At 35.1% G+C, this 22241-nt stretch overlaps 1 protein-coding gene and 1 long non-coding RNA gene across 2 annotated transcripts; one reads left to right on the plus strand and one right to left on the minus strand.

The window, feature by feature from the left end:
- Positions 1 to 3120: 3120 nt before the first annotated feature.
- Positions 3121 to 9425, minus strand: LOC131847625 (NPC intracellular cholesterol transporter 2-like). Its single transcript, XM_059197235.1, has 3 exons — positions 9297 to 9425; positions 4332 to 4442; positions 3121 to 3644 (listed from the first exon to the last, which is right to left on the minus strand). The coding sequence occupies exons 1-3, from the start codon at positions 9376 to 9378 to the stop codon at positions 3367 to 3369; spliced, it is 471 nt and encodes a 156-aa protein (XP_059053218.1). The 5' UTR covers positions 9379 to 9425; the 3' UTR covers positions 3121 to 3366.
- Positions 5270 to 7351, plus strand: LOC131847626 (uncharacterized). The gene is made up of 3 exons (XR_009357723.1): positions 5270 to 5384; positions 6467 to 6540; positions 7162 to 7351. It is a non-coding gene; the product is annotated as an uncharacterized LOC131847626 (long non-coding RNA).
- Positions 9426 to 22241: the final 12816 nt, after the last annotated feature.

Raw genomic sequence — 22241 nt, forward strand, 5'->3', positions numbered from 1 at the left:
GATGAGATATTTTCGCCAGGGATCAATGTCAATTGGTGGCTATCGACGTTTTCATAGAATTTTAGTATTCGTCCAGTGTAAGTTGAAATAGAATCAATTAAAGTGAAAAATTGTACTAAATAGATAACAATTTACCAGTTTCAGATTTATTCCTTTATATTCACCTAATTACCTATCTGCATGCCAAATTTGAACTTCCTAGGTCATCTGGAAGTGGGTTATAATTTTGATCTATAGTTGATCAGTGATAAAAATGACGATTTTTGGACATTAATATCTAAATAACCGTTTGAGATATGTTTATGAAATTTGGAACACATATTTATCTCGCAAGTCTCAATATATGAACCAAATTTGACAGGTTTGTGTGTAAGAGTTTTTGAGTTATGAGGGGGTCAAAAGTGGCTCCAAATGGTTCGTGTAAATATACACACGGTGCTGCTTGCCAGTTTACTTGAAACTCGGCTTGACACGCTACCGCGTGTCTAGATAATATTTGAAAAACAGGTATTCTTATCCAATGCTGAAAATTGGCTTAGGAAATTAATACATCCAGGCGAGAAAATTAAAAACAAATGCTGATGTTAAACGACGTAAAAATAGAAAATAAAAAGGTATGAAGTCGAATTATTGTATCTACCTATAAAAGCTAAGGGGCCAAGCAAGTAGGAAACTGGAAATAATAGGTAGGTACACACAGATGTTTGTGGTCCTTTAGAAACGGAAACGTGGAATGGTTAAAGATATCTCTTAAATGTTTTAGATGATTATTGTAAAAAGAAAAAGTTAATTTGTTTTTTAAAAGAATGTCACAAGCGCTGTCTAAATATAATAGTTGTTCTATAAAGACGTAACAATTATTTTATACCAATTTTCCTCGTAAAACTCTTCAATTATTAGGTACTACTACATTAAAGTGTATCGCTTAAAATTTAAAAGCGAAGTTCCAACATATTTCATGAATATTATTGCAGAAGCAGAACGAGCGTCAAATTTGAAAGATGTTCTTCAAATTTCTACTTTCTAAGAAAAATCTTAAATTTAGAGTAATGTAATATTTAATGGAACCGCAAATATTTCAAACTATCTTTTATGTAATGCCACATATTATGAACTGATTTCCTTTTTAACTTTATGAAACGGAACTTTAAAATCATATAACCTTTTGTGTTCATTTTGTGACAAAGGAAGTAACGTATAAAAATGTTATTTATTTACTCTAGTCTATATTTACATAACAAAGTCGTTTATATTCATTGCTAGCAACTTTTGACCTTATTTTTTATAAGTACGAGTTATAATGTTAAAGATACTGACTAATAATTTGATATCTATTTACTACTATTATTAGACATATCTATATAACGAATTAAGAACAATGTAAATAAACTCTAAAAATTCCTTGTGGTGCGAGGAGAGACGCTGCCTGTGACGAATGTGTGGTACTCGCCCTGAAGATTTGCGGATGAACGAATGCGTAATCGTAGTAGGTGCTTACGTTCATTAAATTCCCATAAATAGTTATCCAAATACCTACTGTACCTACTACCTACACTACATTGTACTCTATTTTTCGCATATAACCTCTCGACTTTGTGCGTATAGAACCGAGATATAAATCTCCACTAATACTAAAAAGAGATTCGAAAAATGTTGTGAGTGCGTAACTTTAGTTTATTAGTGTATAACTTATATATTTACATTTATATTATATCCGTGTGATATAAATGTAGTTTAAAAAATGACGGAATCATTTTTCAAATAATGATAACTCTGGACTGTTTTGTACCAAATTGACAAGTTTGTGATATGGGTACTACACAATTGATAGAAATACTTAAATATTTTTTTGTAAGTAGGTACATACATAATATACATACAATAACTAAACCCACAACAATACCAACAATCATGCTAATGAATACAAATGTTTACGTCGTGCGAGGAAGCGTACCCGCAATCATCGTAGGTACATACCTTCCTTCTTTATCCAGTGTTCAGATGTCAGATGGATTGTCAATTATTGATGAATTCAACAGGGGCTTACCGATATTTAGCATAAAGTTGGTATAGATTTCTATCATCAGTGAGTCTGTCAAAAGCATAAATAGTCACACAAAATTTTTGGAATTGGCCAGATATATGATATTTCGTCGGTCATAGTATATTTATGGTTTACAGCTCTGATTGTTTACCTACTAACAACGCCCTATTATTATATATTATAGTCAACTTTTATATCAGTAAATATTATTAATGTATATTATTACCTACATACCTATATCAATATCAAATTATGACATATGAATACAAATATTGAAATGTACGTAATTATAATGTAAAGTTTATGAATAATGTATTTGGTAGGTACCTACAAAAAACTAAGTGTATTACATTGTTATACATTGTACCTAATGAATACAATTTACATGATATTATAATAGTTAGTTGATGTTTATTTATAATACCACATAATAATTGAAATTAAAATGAAGCATTAGAATATTCGTTTATTATTCAAAGAATAGGAGGTTCGTAAATTTGTAAGCAAACACAACAAGACATACACACAAGATGACGTACACACAAGTAGGTACGTCATCTGTAAATAAATATCCAGCTACGAATATGGCAATAAAAAAATTGTCAACTGATCTCCTAAGTTTGTAGAACTAAAATAGGATTGACAACAAAGCAACTAGTGAACAACTTGTAAGGTTGTTCACATTGCCTTTCCCTATTTTTATAGATACAGCAAGCAACGGTTACTTACCATGCCACATCCATAGGATCACTGTTTATTACCTACCGCTTTCTATTTGGTGGGACAGCTTTCCAATGTAGCTTGCTGATACTCGTACTAGTCTAGTTTACCCATAACCATCTATTATTAAGGTAGTTGGTTGCACAAACTTTCGTTAACATCAAGTTCTTTTCTTTTCTAATCCACAGGAGTAGAAAAGAATGTCAACGGAGTGTTTACGTTCATACGCAATTTCTAAATTTTGTCCCTATTTAAGTTACTAATTTTAATTTTACTATAACTAGGATTAATTAGAAATTTATTAATTATTTTAAAAAGAAATATATATATATCGGCAAATTAAAAAAACTTATAAATAATACAGTTATTTCCATTGGAATTTATTGTGTACTTATATGAATAGGTTCTTTTATTTGTGTCTTTATTTATACCCTTAGCACCTGATCTGTTTACTTGGAAAAAGCTGTTCCTACGCAATTTCTTATTTGGATTTGATACAAGCTTAAGACTCATACCAGTAGTAGTACTCGTAGTTTTTTATATAAAGTACCTATCTCCATATATTGTCGTATAAAAATATAAAAATAAACAAAATGAATCAATTAAACAATTTTCACAGGTATTTCAAAACACATAAATTCACTTTTTCCCGCCATTAGTGCCCAGTGTACTTTCACTGATATAGTTGGGTAAAAACTGAGAACGGGGAAGGAATCTTTGTAGGTGTACTTGGTGCCTGCTTTTAAAGGACACGATGCCTTCTCACCATCTTCCGTTGTTATTTTGTCACAAATAGAGTTACCGTCCACCCCAACAAATGGTAGAGGTACTCCAAATACCTCAGCTGTGACGTGATTCTTCACTACTGATATATCTTTGTCTGTAAACAATTACAATTTGCAATTCTAAATTAATACTTTAATTAATATAACACTAAACGCTTTATTTTGATTTCGAAAAAATTACACGGTAAGGTATTGGTACTACCTTACACACACACAAACTTACTTATTTCTGAAGTCAATATACATATACGTATCAATTAGTACTGCTTTTAGGGCTACATAATTAATACATTGGCGCTTCGTATAGCACACAGACATGATTGTTTATAGGAAGTCATTCATTGCAGAAAATAGCTTACATATCTAATTCGGTTTGATATGTAGGTAGGTATTTTATCTGCAGAATGTGTTCATTGGGTTGACAATTTTAAAATGATACCTACTTAAAAATGAAACAGGGAAGATACTATGTTGTATGAAAATATTATATTTATAACTCGAAATAGAGATGTTACCTCGGGATTTTGCACATTTATCACTACCTTATTATTTTATTTGATATTTGCCATATCTGATGAGTTCAAAAATATATAGGTATCTAATGAACTCGGACTCGCAAGAAAGATAACTGAGATATCGCAATTAAACTACATATTTATAATATTATATTATATTTTTTAATACCTATATGCGAATGCTACTACATATTTTCTTCAGTTAGCGTATAAATTGCACTTTATATAAATAACATTAAGAGATAGGTAGTATGTGAGCAGTCTTACCTGGTGTAAAATGTACAGTGATGTGCTGGTTAGTTCCTTTTCTTAAAAGACAGGGTGTTTTCTTACACGGACTGAGATGTACATTCTCCGAAAGATTCTCTATAGACTTGTCTGTGAATTAAAAATAAAACAATGTATATGTGGGTATGTATAGAAATGTACCTTCACGATGAGAATTCAGAAATGCTACATACAGGCTTTATAAGTGTTCTTGAAAAAGAATAATTAGATATATAGCAAATATATCTAATTATTCTTTTTCAAGAACACTTATTTTTACTTTATGGATAGAGCTCTCTCAAGAAAGCAAGTGTTCAATACTCAATAGCGCAAATAGGAGTTCCTATGGGCTATGGCCTATTTGCTAATTTTGTTTTTCTGTCTACCGAACTTTAGCGCTATCACCCGTTGCAGGGCGTTGTTCCCTATAGTTGCATTGTAATTAAAACTCTATACTAATAATACAAACAGATAAATATATTTGTTTGTTTGGGATAATCACCGATTTTACTGATCCAATTTTAAACATTCTTTCAGTGTTAGAAAGGTATATAGCCTACAGCAGTGGGCACAATATGTGGCAATAGGCACAGTGCTGTAGGCTATATAACACCACGAGGGACGGATCAGCAATGAAAAATGAGGCAAAAAATGCTCATCTACAAAATCTATTTTTTTAGAGCCTCTTCTAAAAATAACTTAAACAACTGTTTAAATTCGTTAAAATTTCTGTTCAAAACACCTCCAAGGGAATATCTTCATACAGGTTCATGATTAATTTTCTCATAATTAAAAAAATATATTAAAATTAATCGAATAATGCTAATATTGACATTAGCATATAGTAAAGGCCTTTATTATATGCTAGTGTCGATATTGGCCTTTGACCTGACGACCAAAATGTCACTATTGACATTTCGGTCGTCAGGTCAATCAACGTAATATTCGTGAAGCTGTTAATCTCTATATACGAGTGATGCTATGAATTGCTACCATTCCAGTCGTCCTTCTAACATTGTTTCAACGTCTTCGCAGACAATTAAATGGTTTATTGTATGTATTTCTATTAACTTTACATTATCTGTACCTACATATCTAAACTAGTTTTGGTTTAGCTCTAATTGTTATATATATTTTCACTATAACCACAGATAACATAATATTACATACTATAACCAAATATAATTATACCCTAAATAGCTGTTACCCGCGACTTAGTCCGCATGGTTTTAAAATGTTTATTTTTATAATATTTTTTCTAAAATACAAGTACCTAAACAAACAAGAGTAAACAACACTAATAATTAAGAATAGCAAACATATTGACAGATATTTTTTAATTGTATAGGTACATTAGTGAAAAGCTGTGTATTGGAAATTACAAATAGGTATATATCTACCTACTAACAACTTTATTTAATTATATAGAATATCATGAAGTGTTATTATTAAACACTTCTATAATATTTTGTGCAGATGAAATATTACGAGTACACTAAACGGAAGTTCCTAGAGTCTATTTACATTTTTCATTCGCAGAATCGTGTTTCGAATAACATTCAATGTTAATAATATTATAGTTAACTTAAATTTTGAATTCAAATGATGTTAGAATCGTGGTATCTGATATTATGCGTCATACTTCTGTATATGCTCTGCATACGAATTATTGTGTGTATTTGTGTTACACGTAAGATGTTGCATGTCTGTATGAAAGTTGTTTGGATATTCGCAAATTATTAAAAATTAATTCCATTATTCAGTTATAAAATATTATTTGTGCAAAACATACAAACACAGATTAGGGTCACGTTATTGTTAAATATGAGTCCGCTAGTGACTTCACAATTCTAACTTTGAATGTTATTTCAAGAAGAATTAAGTGGTCGACGCTAATTGTTCACCTAACAAACATCTACGTTTTAGAATTTGATAACAAACGGGTATATTGTTGTAAGCCTTGATTTTGGGATCGCGGAGAGGTATCAAGTTACAATTCTAATAAAATCATAATCTGGTCTGCGGTCCTTTGATAATGATCATATTGAATTGTCCTATGCCATAATTATATATCAATAGTGTTACTAAATAAAATTTGCTGATGATCCAGATACAATAATCCGAATTAATTACAGCATTATACGATACAAGTAAATAGACTAAAATGCCATATCTAACACACCACAGAAAATACAAGTTATAAAGTACAGTATGTAAAAAAATGGATATACAGTTGTAATTACTTCATTTAGTCTTTATTTAAAGTAAAAGTAGGTAAGTAATCTCAAATTTGAATGGAACCCTAGGTAAGCGAGTCCGACTCGCACTTGCCCGATTTTTTCATAATATACAGCTTCATAGCGATATTCATAGCGACCACCGCTTGACCCTGAAGGTGAGTAAGCAAGTTAGAAAATCGCCAGTGACTTCTTTTAAGTAATTTGAATGGTAAACAAGATGACGATCTACGATACCGACAACGGTAAGTGGTAACCGTCACCCATATATATATATATATATATATATATATATATATATATATATATATATATATATATATATATATATATATATATATATATATATATATATATATATATATATATATATATATATATATATATATATATATATATATATATGCCCGTCAGACCACTCATCCGTTGCCATTTCAGAGGATTTGGATGTCATGCCTATTATCCTATAATCATACGATTGTTAATAATAGCAAATTAGCTGTAGGTATATTTAACTAATATTTTCACTGATTGTAATAAATTCACTCAGCGCAATGATGACATCACCAGAAATAAAAATTGATGATTTCCAGGATGAAACTGGAAGTACGACTACTGGAATACGCTGAATACATTAGTGAAGGATGAGGATGTCAGATGATTATGATGTGAAATCGGGTCGCTTAACTAACTTGAATTCTGTATTAATCGTGTATTCTATACAACAAGACAGTGCTAAATCGAAAAAAACATTAGATTTTTACCCTGGGATGTGGAGAGGTGCAGGGCCACATTAGGTACGTGATGGAATTATCTAATATGAAAGTTTCAAATAAAAATAATTTGAAACTTTATTACTTCTAGCTAGGTAAATTGTCAAAAAACATGACTTTGAGACAAATACCCTTACATAATTATTAGGTCCCAACAATTTGATTCGCTATATTAGATCACTTGTGAAGAAAAAACATAATCAAAGTGATAATAATTTGATATTTTTTAATATAGGTATGCTAGATACCTTTTCGTATTTAGATTTACTTTTCTAGGTTGTGAATGGAGTGACAATTACTTTTCAATAATCTGTTATTTTTTACCTATATAGTTAATTATCGGTGGTTACCCTTGGCCGCATATATAGTATATTTAATTAGTGTAGGTATCGTACTAGCTGTTATAAGAGCATTTGATTTAGCATCAAGTGTTGTTTTATAACTTAATAGTGTTATAGTACCTGTTTTACTTTTACCTTCTATAACAAAATATAATTATTTTACACCGAGTGAGCTAGTAGTCTAGTAAAAATCTGAAAAATACGTGTCAGACACTATAATTAAATATAGATTTATATTTACGTTACGGAACAGGTTATGGGAAAAGGTTTAGATATTCCACCACGTTATTTATTATTTAGAATTATGCTATACTAATTTTGAGCGCCCCCGTTTCGACCCCTTTTGCAGAGAAAATAAACCAAACATGTTTTTTTTTTTCAAATATATCACTTCCATAATACATTTGGTGCAATAAGTAAATAATATTTTAAAGTAATGATACGTACCTAATGCGTAACTTAACCATTTCATGATTATATCATCCTAAAGGACTAAAGACCCGTTAGATGAACTTAGTATGACCAGTCTCCATTTTATGTGCAGGATTAGAAGTGGTACCAATAAGTACGACGTAATAGCAGTTTGCGAAAGCTGCTATGTTCTGCATGCACTACTTCTTGATCTCTTTTTTTATATTTAACTAAACTTATTTATTTAACCACTTTATAGGTATTTACAATTCTTAGAGTATATTATTCAGTGTATTAAAGTCCGTTTCTTCCGTTTGTCTTCTAACACTACTCTTTATTATGAATCGGCAACTCATAAATAGGTACTTAACTATCGACAATCCAATACCACAGTAAGAAAACTAACAAATGTTTCTTTGGAATAGTTAGAAATGGCAGCTTTACAAAGCAGGGCTGCTAGCTAGAGTTTGTGAGTCCCCATACTTTTAATATTTATTTTACTTTTGTTTGGGCACTACAAAACCAGTTTTTATTTTTAGGATTTCGGACTAAACAGATAAAACGGAATGTTTCCGTACCTACCTACGATTTATTAATGATGCCTATGTGTACTATAAAATTCAATTTTGTTTGTTTTCGTTTATTTCATCCTTACATTTTTTCTATATTTCCAAACGGAACTAGGTAATAGTTTATATCATTTATATTAATAGTAGGTAATAGGTACATACTCATTAATTGGTTACAAAAATCCACTTTAAATCAGTTATACCTATGCAGTTCGGATAATAATTATACGACATATGGACCTACCTACGTCGGTACATATGTCGTTCGTTAAGATAACTATAGTGTGATATTCTGAGTACTACATACATGAGGACAAACAAGTTAAATATACGTAAATACTAATTAGCAATGAAATAGGTAATTGTAGAATCGTTCTAAGTGTGATGGGCAGAAATTATTGTAATTACAATTTATATTTTGTTCGATAAAAACAATCAAATCAATCTGGACAAATATGTTATTACTTACAACAGTCGTTAGTTAAACTATTATCTAATTTACCCATTTACAACATTTTTAAAGACGACTTGCATAACTGTAGATAGATGGTGTTGTGATGTTGTAACTGTCTCTTAAGTAAGTACAGGTATATCTTATTTAGTAATATGTATTTATTATTTATCCATGACTCACCAGGGCACTGTTCCACGGTCGTAGCAGTGGCGACAGCAAGGATTGCGGAGCACAAAAGCACAACTTGTTTGAATGGAACCATGATTACGTCTGCCTGACTACTGAGCGTTTCTCAGTCGACCCCGTCTCTCTACAAGTTACGGCTGTCGTTCCTATATTACTTTATTATTTACACTTTAGTCTCCAACTAGCATAACAATATTGTTAATACACAATAACTGCTACCTAATGTCTATTGCCATAAGATTTAAATGCGTTAATTAGCTTGATGACTTATGTTCACGTTACGTTAAGGACTTAAGCAGGTTCTGTAAACTTGTCTGTTGAGATTAAGACAATGGAAAAATATTACTTTAATAATTTTTAGATTAGTACCTACATTCCTATTAGATAATGTTAACTGTTATTTTTAATAATTTGTAATTTAATCAAAATAAAGATCTTTGAATATTTTTTATCAGTAATAATCCTTTAAAGGTTGATACCTATTAAAACATTAAAATATGTTACTATATATACCTTAGTATTTAATTTATATATAATTTCTTTTAAAATAGAAAACATATATATATATATATATATATATATATATATATATATATATATATATATACTCTAAGTAACTCGAAAATACATGTTTTTGTGAAGAAGCAGTATTTTTATTTTATTTATAAAAATTATATGTAGGTGAATATTACAGTACCTATAATATTTTTTTTAATAGGCTCATTATAAATGCTCATTATATTATATTAAGACTCTGTAGTGTTGTTGTGTTGGTGGCAGTCGTAGGGGTTCAATTCTGTCATCAACACTACAGGAGCCGATGTGGGTGGAGGCGTATCCCGTATTCCGGTGTCACCCATGGATGAGCCGTGGCGCATGGCGGGAGAACTAGGTAGAGTTATTAAGTGAAAGCGGAAATATCTAAATATCAGACCCGAATTATTTGTAATTGCTGTGAAAAATTGTGATTTCTAACATCAATATTATCTAATACAGATGTGTCGGCTTAAGTTGTTCATGCTTTTAATGATAGTTCTTGCTTTTATAGCGCCGAATATCTATTTTTGTCAGATTTTTTTCTATGTTTGTGAGGGTTCTGCCAATCCACCCTCCCTCGGTACCGCATCTGACGGTCACTAGGCTTCATAATACAACTATGGAAATCATATTAGAAGTTTATGACCGAATGTAAATGATTGATAATTTTAGGCTCTAACTCGCGGAGTAGTGATGGATGGACGGACAAAGGATATACGGTTTCAGTTATAAAATTGAAATACCATATACATCTATAGCTGAATCTGGATATTCGTTATACCACTGCACTTGAAGAGCGTCTTACTGATCATGATTTACGGTACGAAATACGAAAGGTATGTTTAAGTCATATCTATATTAGAAAATTTATGACTTTAAACAATATCTTAAAAAGGACAACCTTCTTAACCTTCTTAACCTTCTCTGGAAACCAGCTCACGTCGGTGTTGTTAGCAACGCAAAAGCTAATAAACTTGCTAATTCATAACAAAGTGTGAAATTCAAAGAAGGAAAAAAGTTTTAATACTAATCCCTGATTTATTCGTATACTTATAGACAATACAGTGATATAAAAGAAATTATTGAGTTTAGATGGCAACAAAAGAGGGAAGATTCCATAAAAAAAATAAAACAAATGGTTTATGAGGTACAGTTACTGGGTCACTGTGTTCTGTGATTGCCAACAATTCGCATTGCAGCACTTCATATTTACTGATAAATTGATAAAATAATATTATAATGTGGAGACCTCGTACTCCAACTAGAGTTCATTGAAGAACATACAAACTTATAACTGTATATTTGAATAGTGAATACGTAATATTATCATTTGAAGAGATAGATTTGTAAAAACGTTAGAAGTTTAGTTTTCCATACCACTGAAGGCAATGGCTGTATGGGTTGAATTATTTTGCCTTTCACAAAGATGAGAAAACCGAGACAAAAAAAAATAATATAAAAAAATAATAATAACTGAGCTAAGATTTTTGAACTTGTCAACTGAGAACGGAGTCTATGGAAAAAAGCGCGGGAAATGTTCGAAACGCCGGGAGTGTTTTTTGGATTTCTTTTTGTTTAATTTAATTTTACTATATATAAGGATTAGTTTTATTTATATATTGTAGACTAGATTAATTGTTTAATTATATATTTATTAATAGTAGTAGCAGTTGCTGCAAATATTGGTAAGTAACTTTAATATATAATATCTATTGAGAATGGACCCACCTATAGACCCTGGGGGAACAGTCCCCCAGGTGTCTGCAAATATAAATATTCCATTTAACAATTCTTTTGATATTTTATATGAATCTAGTATGGATACTGATGGGTCTAATATTACAATCACAAAACGTAAGCGAGTAAGGGGCGAACGCCGCATTAGCAAACACTGCAATAAAAAGCGTAGGAGACATCAAAAAAGTACCGAGACAAAATTAAAAGACAGTGACTGTCAATGTGTCGAAGAGGAAAAAAATAATTTAGAAATAATACCTGTAATTGACAATCAAAATTCAGATGTAATACCAGTAGTGAGTAGCTTCATAATTTTACAACTAGTAGTTGAAAATAATAATACATCCAAAAAAGCCACTCCTTCACCCACTTCTGTAAATAGGACTTTGTACAATACTGAAGATGTAGCACCTTTTGTAGTTCATGTTAAAAAAATGAAACAAATCCTACAGATAATGTAACATTACACCCCATCGCATTTGGTTGGTTTTTACATACAAATAAGATTTATAATGTTGTGAATGGCAGCCTCAAAAGAATAGGAAGAAACAGATTGGCTCTTGCTTTTTCAAACTTTTTAGATGCTAACTCTTTTTTAAACCACAGTAGTTTAATTGCCTATAATTATAATGCATTTATTCCTTCTTTTAATGTGACCCGCATGGGTATTGTAAGAGGTATTCCTAAAGACTGGACAGATGATGAAGTAATTAGCAATATTTCAGTACCTATAGGTTGTGGAAAAATTTTAAAAATACGTAGAATAAAAAAAAAGACTATAAATGATGGAGAAACGAACTTTATTAACACTGAAACAGTTGTTATAACATTTGATGGGCAAATTTTGCCAAAAAGAATATTTATGTTTTATACATCATTAACTGTAGATCTATACATTTATCCAACCATACAGTGCTACAATTGTTGTAGATTTGGACATGAAGTGTCGTTCAAATCCAAGGTGTTATAAGTGCAAACAAAGTCATACTGGTGATAAATGTGAAGCAGATGAAGACAGAATATGCTGTATTCTATGTAATGGTTCTCATTTCGCTATTAGTAAGAAGTGTCCTGAATATTCCCGCCAAAAAGCTATTAAAGAAACCATGGTGTGAGCCATGGTTTCTATTTTTATTTTTTCTCTTTCTGTGTTTCATATGCTGAAGCTATGAAATTTCATCCTCCAACCAGTAAATTATACTCAGACATTAAACCACATATCTAATCTTCTCCACAAAAAGACGAATCAGGCCATATTCAATCTTCTTATAAAAAACTGTTACACTTAAACCACGTTCTCCACAGAAACCACAACGCGGATATGATCGTTCTGCTCATGATGCCTTAATTAATGAATATAACATTCCTGCGCCCTCAAATGGCTGTGTACTAAGTAATAATAATAATACTAATAATCAATCAGTTGCTGATATTATATTTATGTTAATTAAATTCTTGACGCAATCTAATATGACACAAACCAATTTTTCACCGTCCAACGCTGCCAACCTGAATGTTATATCTCAAATTTTATCAACTCACAATGGACAACAAAGCCCACATTATTCAGTGGAATTGTCGTAGCATAACAAATAAGAAATCTGATCTATTTTATTTGATAAACAATTTTTCCCCTTTCATTATAGCTCTTCAAGAGACATGGTTAAAACCTGGATATCCATTTAAGATTCCAGGTTACTCATGTTTTCGTGATGATAGAGCTGACGGATATGGCGGTGTTGCCATATTGGTCAAAAACTCCCTTTCATATTTATTATTTTCCCTTCCTGCATTTAATGGAATTAATGCTATTGCATTAATAGTAAATAGTATTTGTTTTGTTAGTTTATATATTCCTACCCCCTCTTCTCAATTATATTCAAAACTAGAAAAAAATATATCTATTTTACCTAAACCTTTTCTTATTATGGGTTATTTTAATGCCCAACATCAATCGTGGGGCAGTACCACCTCTAATTATTACGGTGAGAAAATTATAAGTATAATCGACAGTCATAACTTATGTATAGTTAACTCGGGTGTACCAACACGTAGAACTGGCCCAAATGAAGGTGTTAGCGTCCCTGATATTTCTCTGATTCTCTCTGTTCTTCTGATTTAGCTTCTTCGTTTTCGTGGTCTCCTCACTACTCATCATTCGGAAGTGATCACTTTCCCCTTATTTTATCTTTACCTCATTCCATTCCTCCAAATCGGAAAACCGGTCCTCGTCTTAAATATAACTTAATGAATGCAGATTGGGTGACGTTTAAACAATATGTAGGCAATAGGATTTCAAAACTACCTCCTGTTTCTCACGGAAATGAGCACCAATGTTCGAATAGTTTAATAATGGTTATGAAGGAAGTTGCTGATATGCTATTTCCTATAAAAAATAGTGCTTCAGGAAAAATTCCATCCCCTCCTTGGTCGGATAAAGAATGTACAGACGTCATTAAACAGCGTAACGAAGCTGAAAAGAATTATAACAAGTATATGATGATCTTTGCCGAGCGATCTGTGGTTGGGTAAACACGTGGTCGAGCTAGTTTTAATTCTTTATTTAATTTTAAACGTCAAACTGTGTTGAGTTTGTATATATTCCTTTTTGTGTTGTCCTGTGATTTGTTTAACGAGTGGTTTCGGTGAGTGTTAGTTTTTGTATGACCCACCTCCATCAATAAAACGATGAAGGTGGGTGTAGACGAAGATCCTCCTGATGGTGGGGGACCTCTTACCCATCCAATTACCATGGACTGTGTGGAACTTTCACAACCCTCAATCGAGCTTGCTAATAATAGGAAGCGTCAAGCTTCAGACGACTCTACACCTGCAATTGATGGAAAAAAAACAAAATCACTTTCTAACTCTATTCAATCAGTTTATACGAAACCTGGTTTTGAAAGTGATGCACAGTTTAAATATAGAAGTACAGACTCAGGGCCATTTTCAGTTCATGTCAGTAGAGTGGAACCAGACGTATCTGCCGGCTATTCTATCCGACTTCTTAGGTTTGCACAATTCATTCATAAACACAATATCCCTGGAATTAAAGAAGAAGGCATCAAAGCCTTGGGTAGAAACAAAATTTCTGTAGAATTCTCTTCCCACTCTGACGCCAATAACTTTGTAAGTAACCCAATCTTATCAAATAATAACTATAGTGGAGTAATTCCTAAATTTCAAGTATCCCGGATGGGTGTCATACGCAATATTCCCACAGACTGGACATTGGAAGAACTACTTGAAAACTTAAAATCCCCAACTAGTTGTGGTCAAGTTATTAGAGCCAGAAGTCTTAATATTAAATCTCGAAAACCAGACAATAGTGTTAGCTGGGATCCATCCACTACAGTAGTACTAACCTTTGAGGGACAAATTCTTCCTGAAAAAGTTTATTGTTTCTATACCTCTCTCCCAGTGACTCCCTACAATCTCCCTACCATCCAGTGCCGTAACTGCTGCAGGTTTGGTCACATAAAAACACAGTGCCGATCACAGCCTAGATGTTTCCAATGTGGAGGTCAACATTCCGGTGATGTTTGTGTGACAAAAAAGAAGAGCAACCATTCTGTGTATTATGTGATGGTAACCATATAGCCACTAATTCGACATGCCCTGAACACATTAGACAAAAAAATATTAAAATTGTTATGGTTGAATATAACATTAGCCACATGGAAGCTTCAGCCAGATTCCCTGTCCCTAGGCGCTCCTATGCTGATATGACATCTACACCTCAGTCCAATATGTATCCCTCGCAGGCTTCTATCGCTCAATTATATGACCACCCCCCTCTGCAGTCACCCTACTCCTCCCCTCAGAAAACAGTATCTTATCGCAAAACAGTTTATAACTCCCCTCGTCCTCATGCTCCTCTCGGCGCTTTAACAGACAACCAGAAGTACATAGAAACCACTCCTCTTCCCACTCCTAATGATAACTTAATTGAATGACTTACTTGCACCTTAATAAACATTATCTCTAAATTCTCTGAAGCCTTACCGCCCAATGTCACTATCCTTGTTCAACAGCTCCTCACAAAGTTAATTGTTAATAATGGACCAGTCAGTCCTACAGTGGAACGTTAGAAGTATCAGAAACAAGAAGTCTGATCTCATTTACCTTCTTAATCACTATAAACCTGTTGTCACTGCCATCTCGGAGACATGGCTAAAACCTGGCACTCCATTTCGGGTATCAGGTCATGCTGTTCTCCGGGATGACAGGGATGATGGTTGGGCGGGTTCCGCCCTATTAGTATGTAAATCCTTTCCCTTTACACAAATTACCATACCTTCTCATAGCCCTGGCTCCCAAATTGTAGCAGTAAGAGTACTCAATATCTCTTTTGTGTCTATTTATATCCCTCACCCAAATTATTCTCACATCTCAGAGTTGCAAACTATCCTAGGTACTATCCCTTCCCCTCTCATTGTGCTTGGTGATTTTAATTGCCATCACACTATGTGGGGATCACATTTTAATGACCCACTGTCCTCTTCCCTGCTGGACTTACTTGATGACCTGAATCTCTGCGTACTGAATGATGGATCCGCTACTCGACGCATTGCCCCTACCCAAAACCCGAGCTCCCCTGACCTTAGTCTTGCATCCCCAACTTTGATAAATAAACTTATCTGGCACATCCTTCCAAACTCATATAGTAGTGATCATCTACCCATAAATATTACCATAATTAACTCCACTTTCCCTCGCACCCCTGCTCCCCAACCTCTTCTGAAATACCGACTACCTAATGCTGACTGGGAAAAGTATTCTGCTCTCCTTGACCAAAAACTGACTCTCCTCCCTCCAAACAATGATCACAACTTTTTGCAAAATTATGACCAATTTATATCATGTCTTATGTCAGCTGCTGACGACTCAATTCCCATCAAAAACTCGACAATAAATAAAATCTGCTCTCCACCATGGTGGGATAATGAGTGCACCACATCCGTTAAACAGCGAAAAGATGCCGAAAACACATACGCACTAAACCTAACGATGGACAACTATTTGGCTTTTCGCAAAAATTGTGCTAGCACAAAATGACTCTTAGCTAAAAAAAAAAGATAGGATGGCAGAAATTTTGCGAATTTTATCCCCACGAACACATCCTTCAGTAGTCTGGAAGAAGTTAAATTCATTCCGCAAGGGATGTACTAGCGTGGAAGCTACTTCTAATGACCCTCTGCCATGGCTTAATAATCTGTATAACAATTTAGCTCCTCCATTCGCCCCCTCCCAAGACTTCCTCCCAATACCATCCCCTCCTGTGTCAAATGATAGAATGGACGAACCCTTCTCATACCCGGAGCTGTGCTGCACTCTCGACCACCTTAGAGACTCATCCCCTGGTATAGATGGTATTCCTTACTCCTTCATCCATAGGATCTCTATTTCTGCGAAAAAGAAGTTACTGGAAATATTGAATGCCGTCTTTGTATCAGGAAATGTACCGGAATCTTGGAAAACCCAAATCGTGGTTCCCATTCTAAAGCCTGGTAAGGATGCATCTGATGCCAGTTCGTACAGACCTATTGCTCTCTCCTCGGTTCTGGCAAAAATCATGGAACACTTATTAAAAAATAGGCTTGAGTGGATTTTAGAGAACAAAAACCTTCTACCGAACAGCCAATTTGGATTCAGACGTGGAAGAGGAACTATTGATAGTCTCAGTATTCTCACCAACGAAATCCGACTTGCCTTCTCCAAAAATCAGCATCTTATAGGCGTCTTTCTAGACGTCTCATCTGCGTAGGATAATGTCCAGCTTCCAATACTCAGGCAAAAATTGCAAAAGCTGAGTATCCCTGCGAGACTGACCAACATCATATGCAATCTCTTTATGGCCAGATCTATCTCTTTGCGCTTTCAAGGCTCTCTCCATCCTCCAAGACTGGTCTGGAAAGGCCTTCCTCAGGGCTCCGTCTTGAGCCCCCTCCTTTTTAATCTTTACACCTGCGATCTAGAGACATCTGTTTCCTGCTTCTGCAATACATTACAATATGCTGATGACATTGCCTTATATTTAGCTTCCGACTCCCTGCCTGGAATTGTCTCTGGCCTCAATAATGCCTTGTGGTATTTACACCAATGGCTAGAGGATCACGGCCTAGCTCTCTCCGTACCCAAATGTACGGCTGTTGTATTCACCCGGAAGAGACAAATTCCCCGTATACATCTTTCTCTTAATGGTCAGAATATCAAAACCGAAGACAAGGTTAAATTTCTCGGTATCATTCTAAACTCTAAACTCTCTGGTCTCCATCATCTCACTTACATCTCTAATAAGTGTGAGAGTGCAATTAACGTACTGAAAGCTCTCTCTGGAGTTCGTTGGGGGTCTCATACCTATAGTCAGAAGCTTCTGTACAACTTCATAGTTAGGAGCCTTTGATTACGGATGTTTCCTGCTAAAACCATGCAATAAAATTGCCTTGGCAAAACTTGACAGAATCCAATCAAGGTGCCTACGATTAGTTCTGGGTGCAATGAAATCTTCACCTAATAACGCAGTCTAAGTAGAATGTGTAGATCCTCCCCTCCAACTTCGCAGACAATTCCTTTCAGATAGATTCTTCCTAAATGCTTACCAGTACAACGACCATCCTTTGGTCGCAGCTTTAGAAACCCTGTCAGACCTAGCCTCCACATCCGCTTATTGGTCGCGTAAGGACCCTTCACCAATCCTCAAGAGTTTCCACACAATTAAAGCCTTGCCTTACTCAATCATTAGAACACATCGCAACCCTATCTTTGAATATGATTATAATTCCTTAATTTTTCACCCCACAGTGCATTTAAACTTTAATATCCAAAAACACAGCATTACAGCAAATCAGGATTTTAATAAAATTATAGAGGAATACTTTAGAGATTGGGTTCTCGTTTATACTGACGCGTCCAAGTTGTCTAATGACGACAACACTGGCGCTGCAGTATGGATCCCTAAATACAATATACTGCTCAGTTTTAAATGTCCTCCTCCCACATCGATTTTTACTGGAGAATCTATCGCCGTTTTAGAAGCTGTTTTATACGTAGAATCCCACCAAATTAATAAAACCCTAATCTTATCAGACTCTCTAAGTTGCTTACAAGATATCCAGAAGTATCCATTCCATGCCAAAAACAACTCTATTATATCCTTGGAAATACGACAAAGTCTCTACAAATGTCATAACTCTGGTATAAATGTTGCTCTAGCATGGATTCCTAGCCACTCGGGAATAATAGGGAACGAGTCAGTTGACTCGTGGGCCAGACAAGCGGTGAGTATGGGCAATACCACTCATAACAAATGTTATGCTCGTGATCTACGAGCACAGGCAAAGCCTCAGTTGATGCAGGTATGGCACCACCTTCCATGGCCCTGTCTGCTGGCGGAGTCTCCTCCGTGGGACTTGGTAGCGGAGCTCCACGCGTCAGTGTATCACTGGCGCGCGGAGCGACGTTCCATGGGGGAGGCACCCGCTGGCCACGAGATTGGAGCGCGGAGGTCCGACTTTCGGCGGATCCTCAGGATCAGGTGGAGAGAAAGGCTGGCCAGTCCATCGGCCGGCCTGAGGACCGTCGAGGCTGTCCGTTCCATCCTCAAAAGGTGGATAAGTAGGCGATGGCCACTGACGTACCGCATGACACAGATATTGTCCGGGCACGGTTGCTTCGGGCGGTATCTGTGTCATGTGGCGAGGAAGGAGCTGACGACCGGCTGCCACGAGTGCGGAGGTGTTGAGGACACGGCGCAACACACGCTGGAAATATGTCCAGCGTTTGAGAGTGAGCGCCGTGTCCTCACACGAATAGTGGGGGACGATCTCTCGCTGCCGAATTTAGTTCGGAGGATGATCAGTAGCGAGAGATCGTGGCTGGCGGTGAGCTCCTTCTGCGAGGAAGTTATCTCGCGGAAGGAGGCGGCGGAAAGGGACCGGGAGTCAGATCGTCCCGCTTCCCTCCGCCGCAGAAGAGCCAGGCCTAGAGGTGGGGGCGTATCCAACTCCGCCCCCCTCTATCCCCCACTGGGGCCGGGGTGACTGCCTTGAGGGAGGCAGTCCCCCCAATCCAAAGGCCCCGGAGGTGTGCGCGTGTACCCACACGCCTCCACAATGGAGTAGGGCGAAATAGGTCGCCCTAACCACAAAACGAGATGGGGCCTGCCCTACAACATCTACACTTGCGAATCCCCTGGCTCCGGCATAGGCGCTCGTAGGTACACCGTGTGGTTTTTGGTGAGTACAAATCTCACACACCGCCCCGCCCTCCCTCCGGCGGGGTGACGGTCTTTTGAAGATTTTCCACACGTTAAAAAAAAAAAAAAAAAGGCATGGCACCACCTATGGCAAAAAACGAGACTGGAAAAAGGAAAGTATTATGGAAGCATTCAACCGGAAATACTCTCCAAACCATGGTTCTTCTCCCAGCGCTCACTAGACAAATGGGTTACTTCAGTTATATGCCGCCTCCGACTAGGACATATATGTACTACCACTTTTCTTTTTAAAATCAGAGTTCGGGACCACTCTCTCTGTGAATGTGGCCTAGACGAAGGGACATTGGAGCACATATTTTTCACATGTCAAAACCTGTCAGTTCCACTCTACGATATGCTCCCCCGTAATATTGCCAGACCTATTAATATTCCTTTTCTTTTAACACTGGCCCACTCCCCTCTAGTTAAAATACTAGCCAAATTTATTGCTGTCAATAATATATTCAAATTCAAATTCAAATTCAAATTCAAAAATCATTTATTCATGTAGGACATTTTAGCCGCTTATGAACGTCAAATTTTTACATTATAATTTTATTTTTTTCCCTACCGTCCAGTTCGGTATATATAAAAATATAACCCCCTTTGTATATATTCCCCATATTTTAAAATCCTTGTCTATGTCATGTCTGTCAACCTGTTACATATATTTTATTATACATGTATTTTACTCAACCACTATTTTAATTGTAAGCTAACATGTGTTGTGTTGTCCTTATTCTTAACATTCTCAGCCAACTGAAACAGTCCTTTCTACGAACACAGTCAAGAAAACCGTAAACCACACCACTGTGTCTCCCAAACCACGACGTTGGCAAAATCACCGACCTCATTTGGTGGAAGCCATTTAAACTAAAAGAAGAAGAAGAAGAAGTATATGACATCAGAAAACTATGAAATTTATTGTGAAATATCTCGTTCCACCCGGAAACTACTAAAAAAAAAGAAGTTGGAAGGTTGGAGAAAGTTTTGTTCCTCAATCTGTCCCGAAGTTAACCTCTCTGTCGTTTGGAATAATATTAAAAGATTTAGATCTGTATATACCGGACACACATCGCTTTCCATAATGGATTCAAAATTAGCAGTCGAATTTTTAGACCGCCTTGCACCTAGTTACGTTCCAGAATATCATAATCAGCTTTCTCCACCAACCCAATTATCGAAACTCGATTCCCCTTTTAGTCTTATTGAATTTAAAGGGGTATTATCACATATTAAAGATTCTGCACCGGGAAAGGACGGTATACCGTACAAAAAAAACCGTTAAAAATTCTAATGATACAACACTAGTTTACTTTTTAGATTTAATTAATTCAGTAACACCTTCGGAGCCCTCTTCTTATCGCCCAATAGCACTTTCATGGGTATTACTGAAATTGGCTGAACACTTGGTGAAAAATCGTCTGGAGTGGTTTGTAGAAAGTAATAACTTACTTTCACCAAACCAGTTTGGATTTAGGAAGGGTAGAGGTACGTTAGATAACGTTAGTATTTTAACCTCAGATATTCACATAGCATTTTCGCAAAATGTGTTGATTTTATCAGCTTTCTTGGATATTAGTTCTACCTATGACAACGTCCTAATTACAATTCTTAGAACTAAATTGATAGCCTTGAATATTCCATTTATGCTTGCTAATTTTATTATTAATATTTTGTCAGAGAGAACAATAAAATTGGATTTAGGTGATGATAACAAACTATCCAGATCAGTATGGAAAGGTCTGCCTCAGGGATCAGTACTTAGTCCAATTTTAATATATATACTATTTAATATATATACATATGACCTTGAAACATCTCTTAGCAAATCCGTTAAAGTATTGCAATACGCGGATGACCTATTAATTTATTTAATAGATCATTCAATTCAATCTGCCTCTCAAAAATTGTCTGATAATCTTGACTTGTTGAAATTATGGTTAGACGCAAATGGTCTCGAACTTTCTGTATCGAAAAGTAGTGTAGTACTATTTACAAGAATGCGATCACCACCGCAAGTTAAGGTTTTCTATGATAGTTGTTACATCCCGGTTAAAACAGAGATTAAATTTTTAGGCATCGTCTTAGATAATAAATTAACTGGTTTATCCCACTGTAATTATATTTCTGCTAAATGCGAACGAAATCTAAATATTCTTAGATGTCTAGCAGGTGTATGGTGGGGAGCACATCCGTATTCTTTAAAACTAGCGTATAATGGCCTTATAAGGAGCGTCCTTGATTATGGAACTTTTTTGTTAGCGCCGGGAAGTTCTTTTGCCTTTAAGAAACTGGACCTAATACAATCCAAAGCTTTGAGAATTATATCCGGAGCAATGAAATCAAGCCCAATCAATGCTTTACAGGTTGAAATTGTAGATCCACCTCTAGATTTAAGAAGACAA

The sequence above is a fragment of the Achroia grisella genome, unplaced genomic scaffold (assembly GCF_030625045.1).
Source record: "Achroia grisella isolate CSIRO2021 unplaced genomic scaffold, CSIRO_AGI_Agris_v1 utg540, whole genome shotgun sequence".
NCBI classification, from domain to species: domain Eukaryota; kingdom Metazoa; phylum Arthropoda; class Insecta; order Lepidoptera; family Pyralidae; genus Achroia; species Achroia grisella.

What these genes read in the sequence shown, in the direction of transcription:
- LOC131847625 (XM_059197235.1), bottom strand. Translation starts at nt 9,378, where the DNA reads ATGGTTCCATTCAAACAAGTTGTGCTTTTGTGCTCCGCAATCCTTGCT. An exon ending in GACCGTGGAACAGTGCCCTG is followed by an intron (nt 4,443 to 9,296) that starts GTGAGTCATGGA and finishes TTTAATTCACAG; the next exon opens with ACAAGTCTATAGAGAATCTT. An exon ending in CACTGTACATTTTACACCAG is followed by an intron (nt 3,645 to 4,331) that starts GTAAGACTGCTC and finishes AATTGTTTACAG; the next exon opens with ACAAAGATATATCAGTAGTG.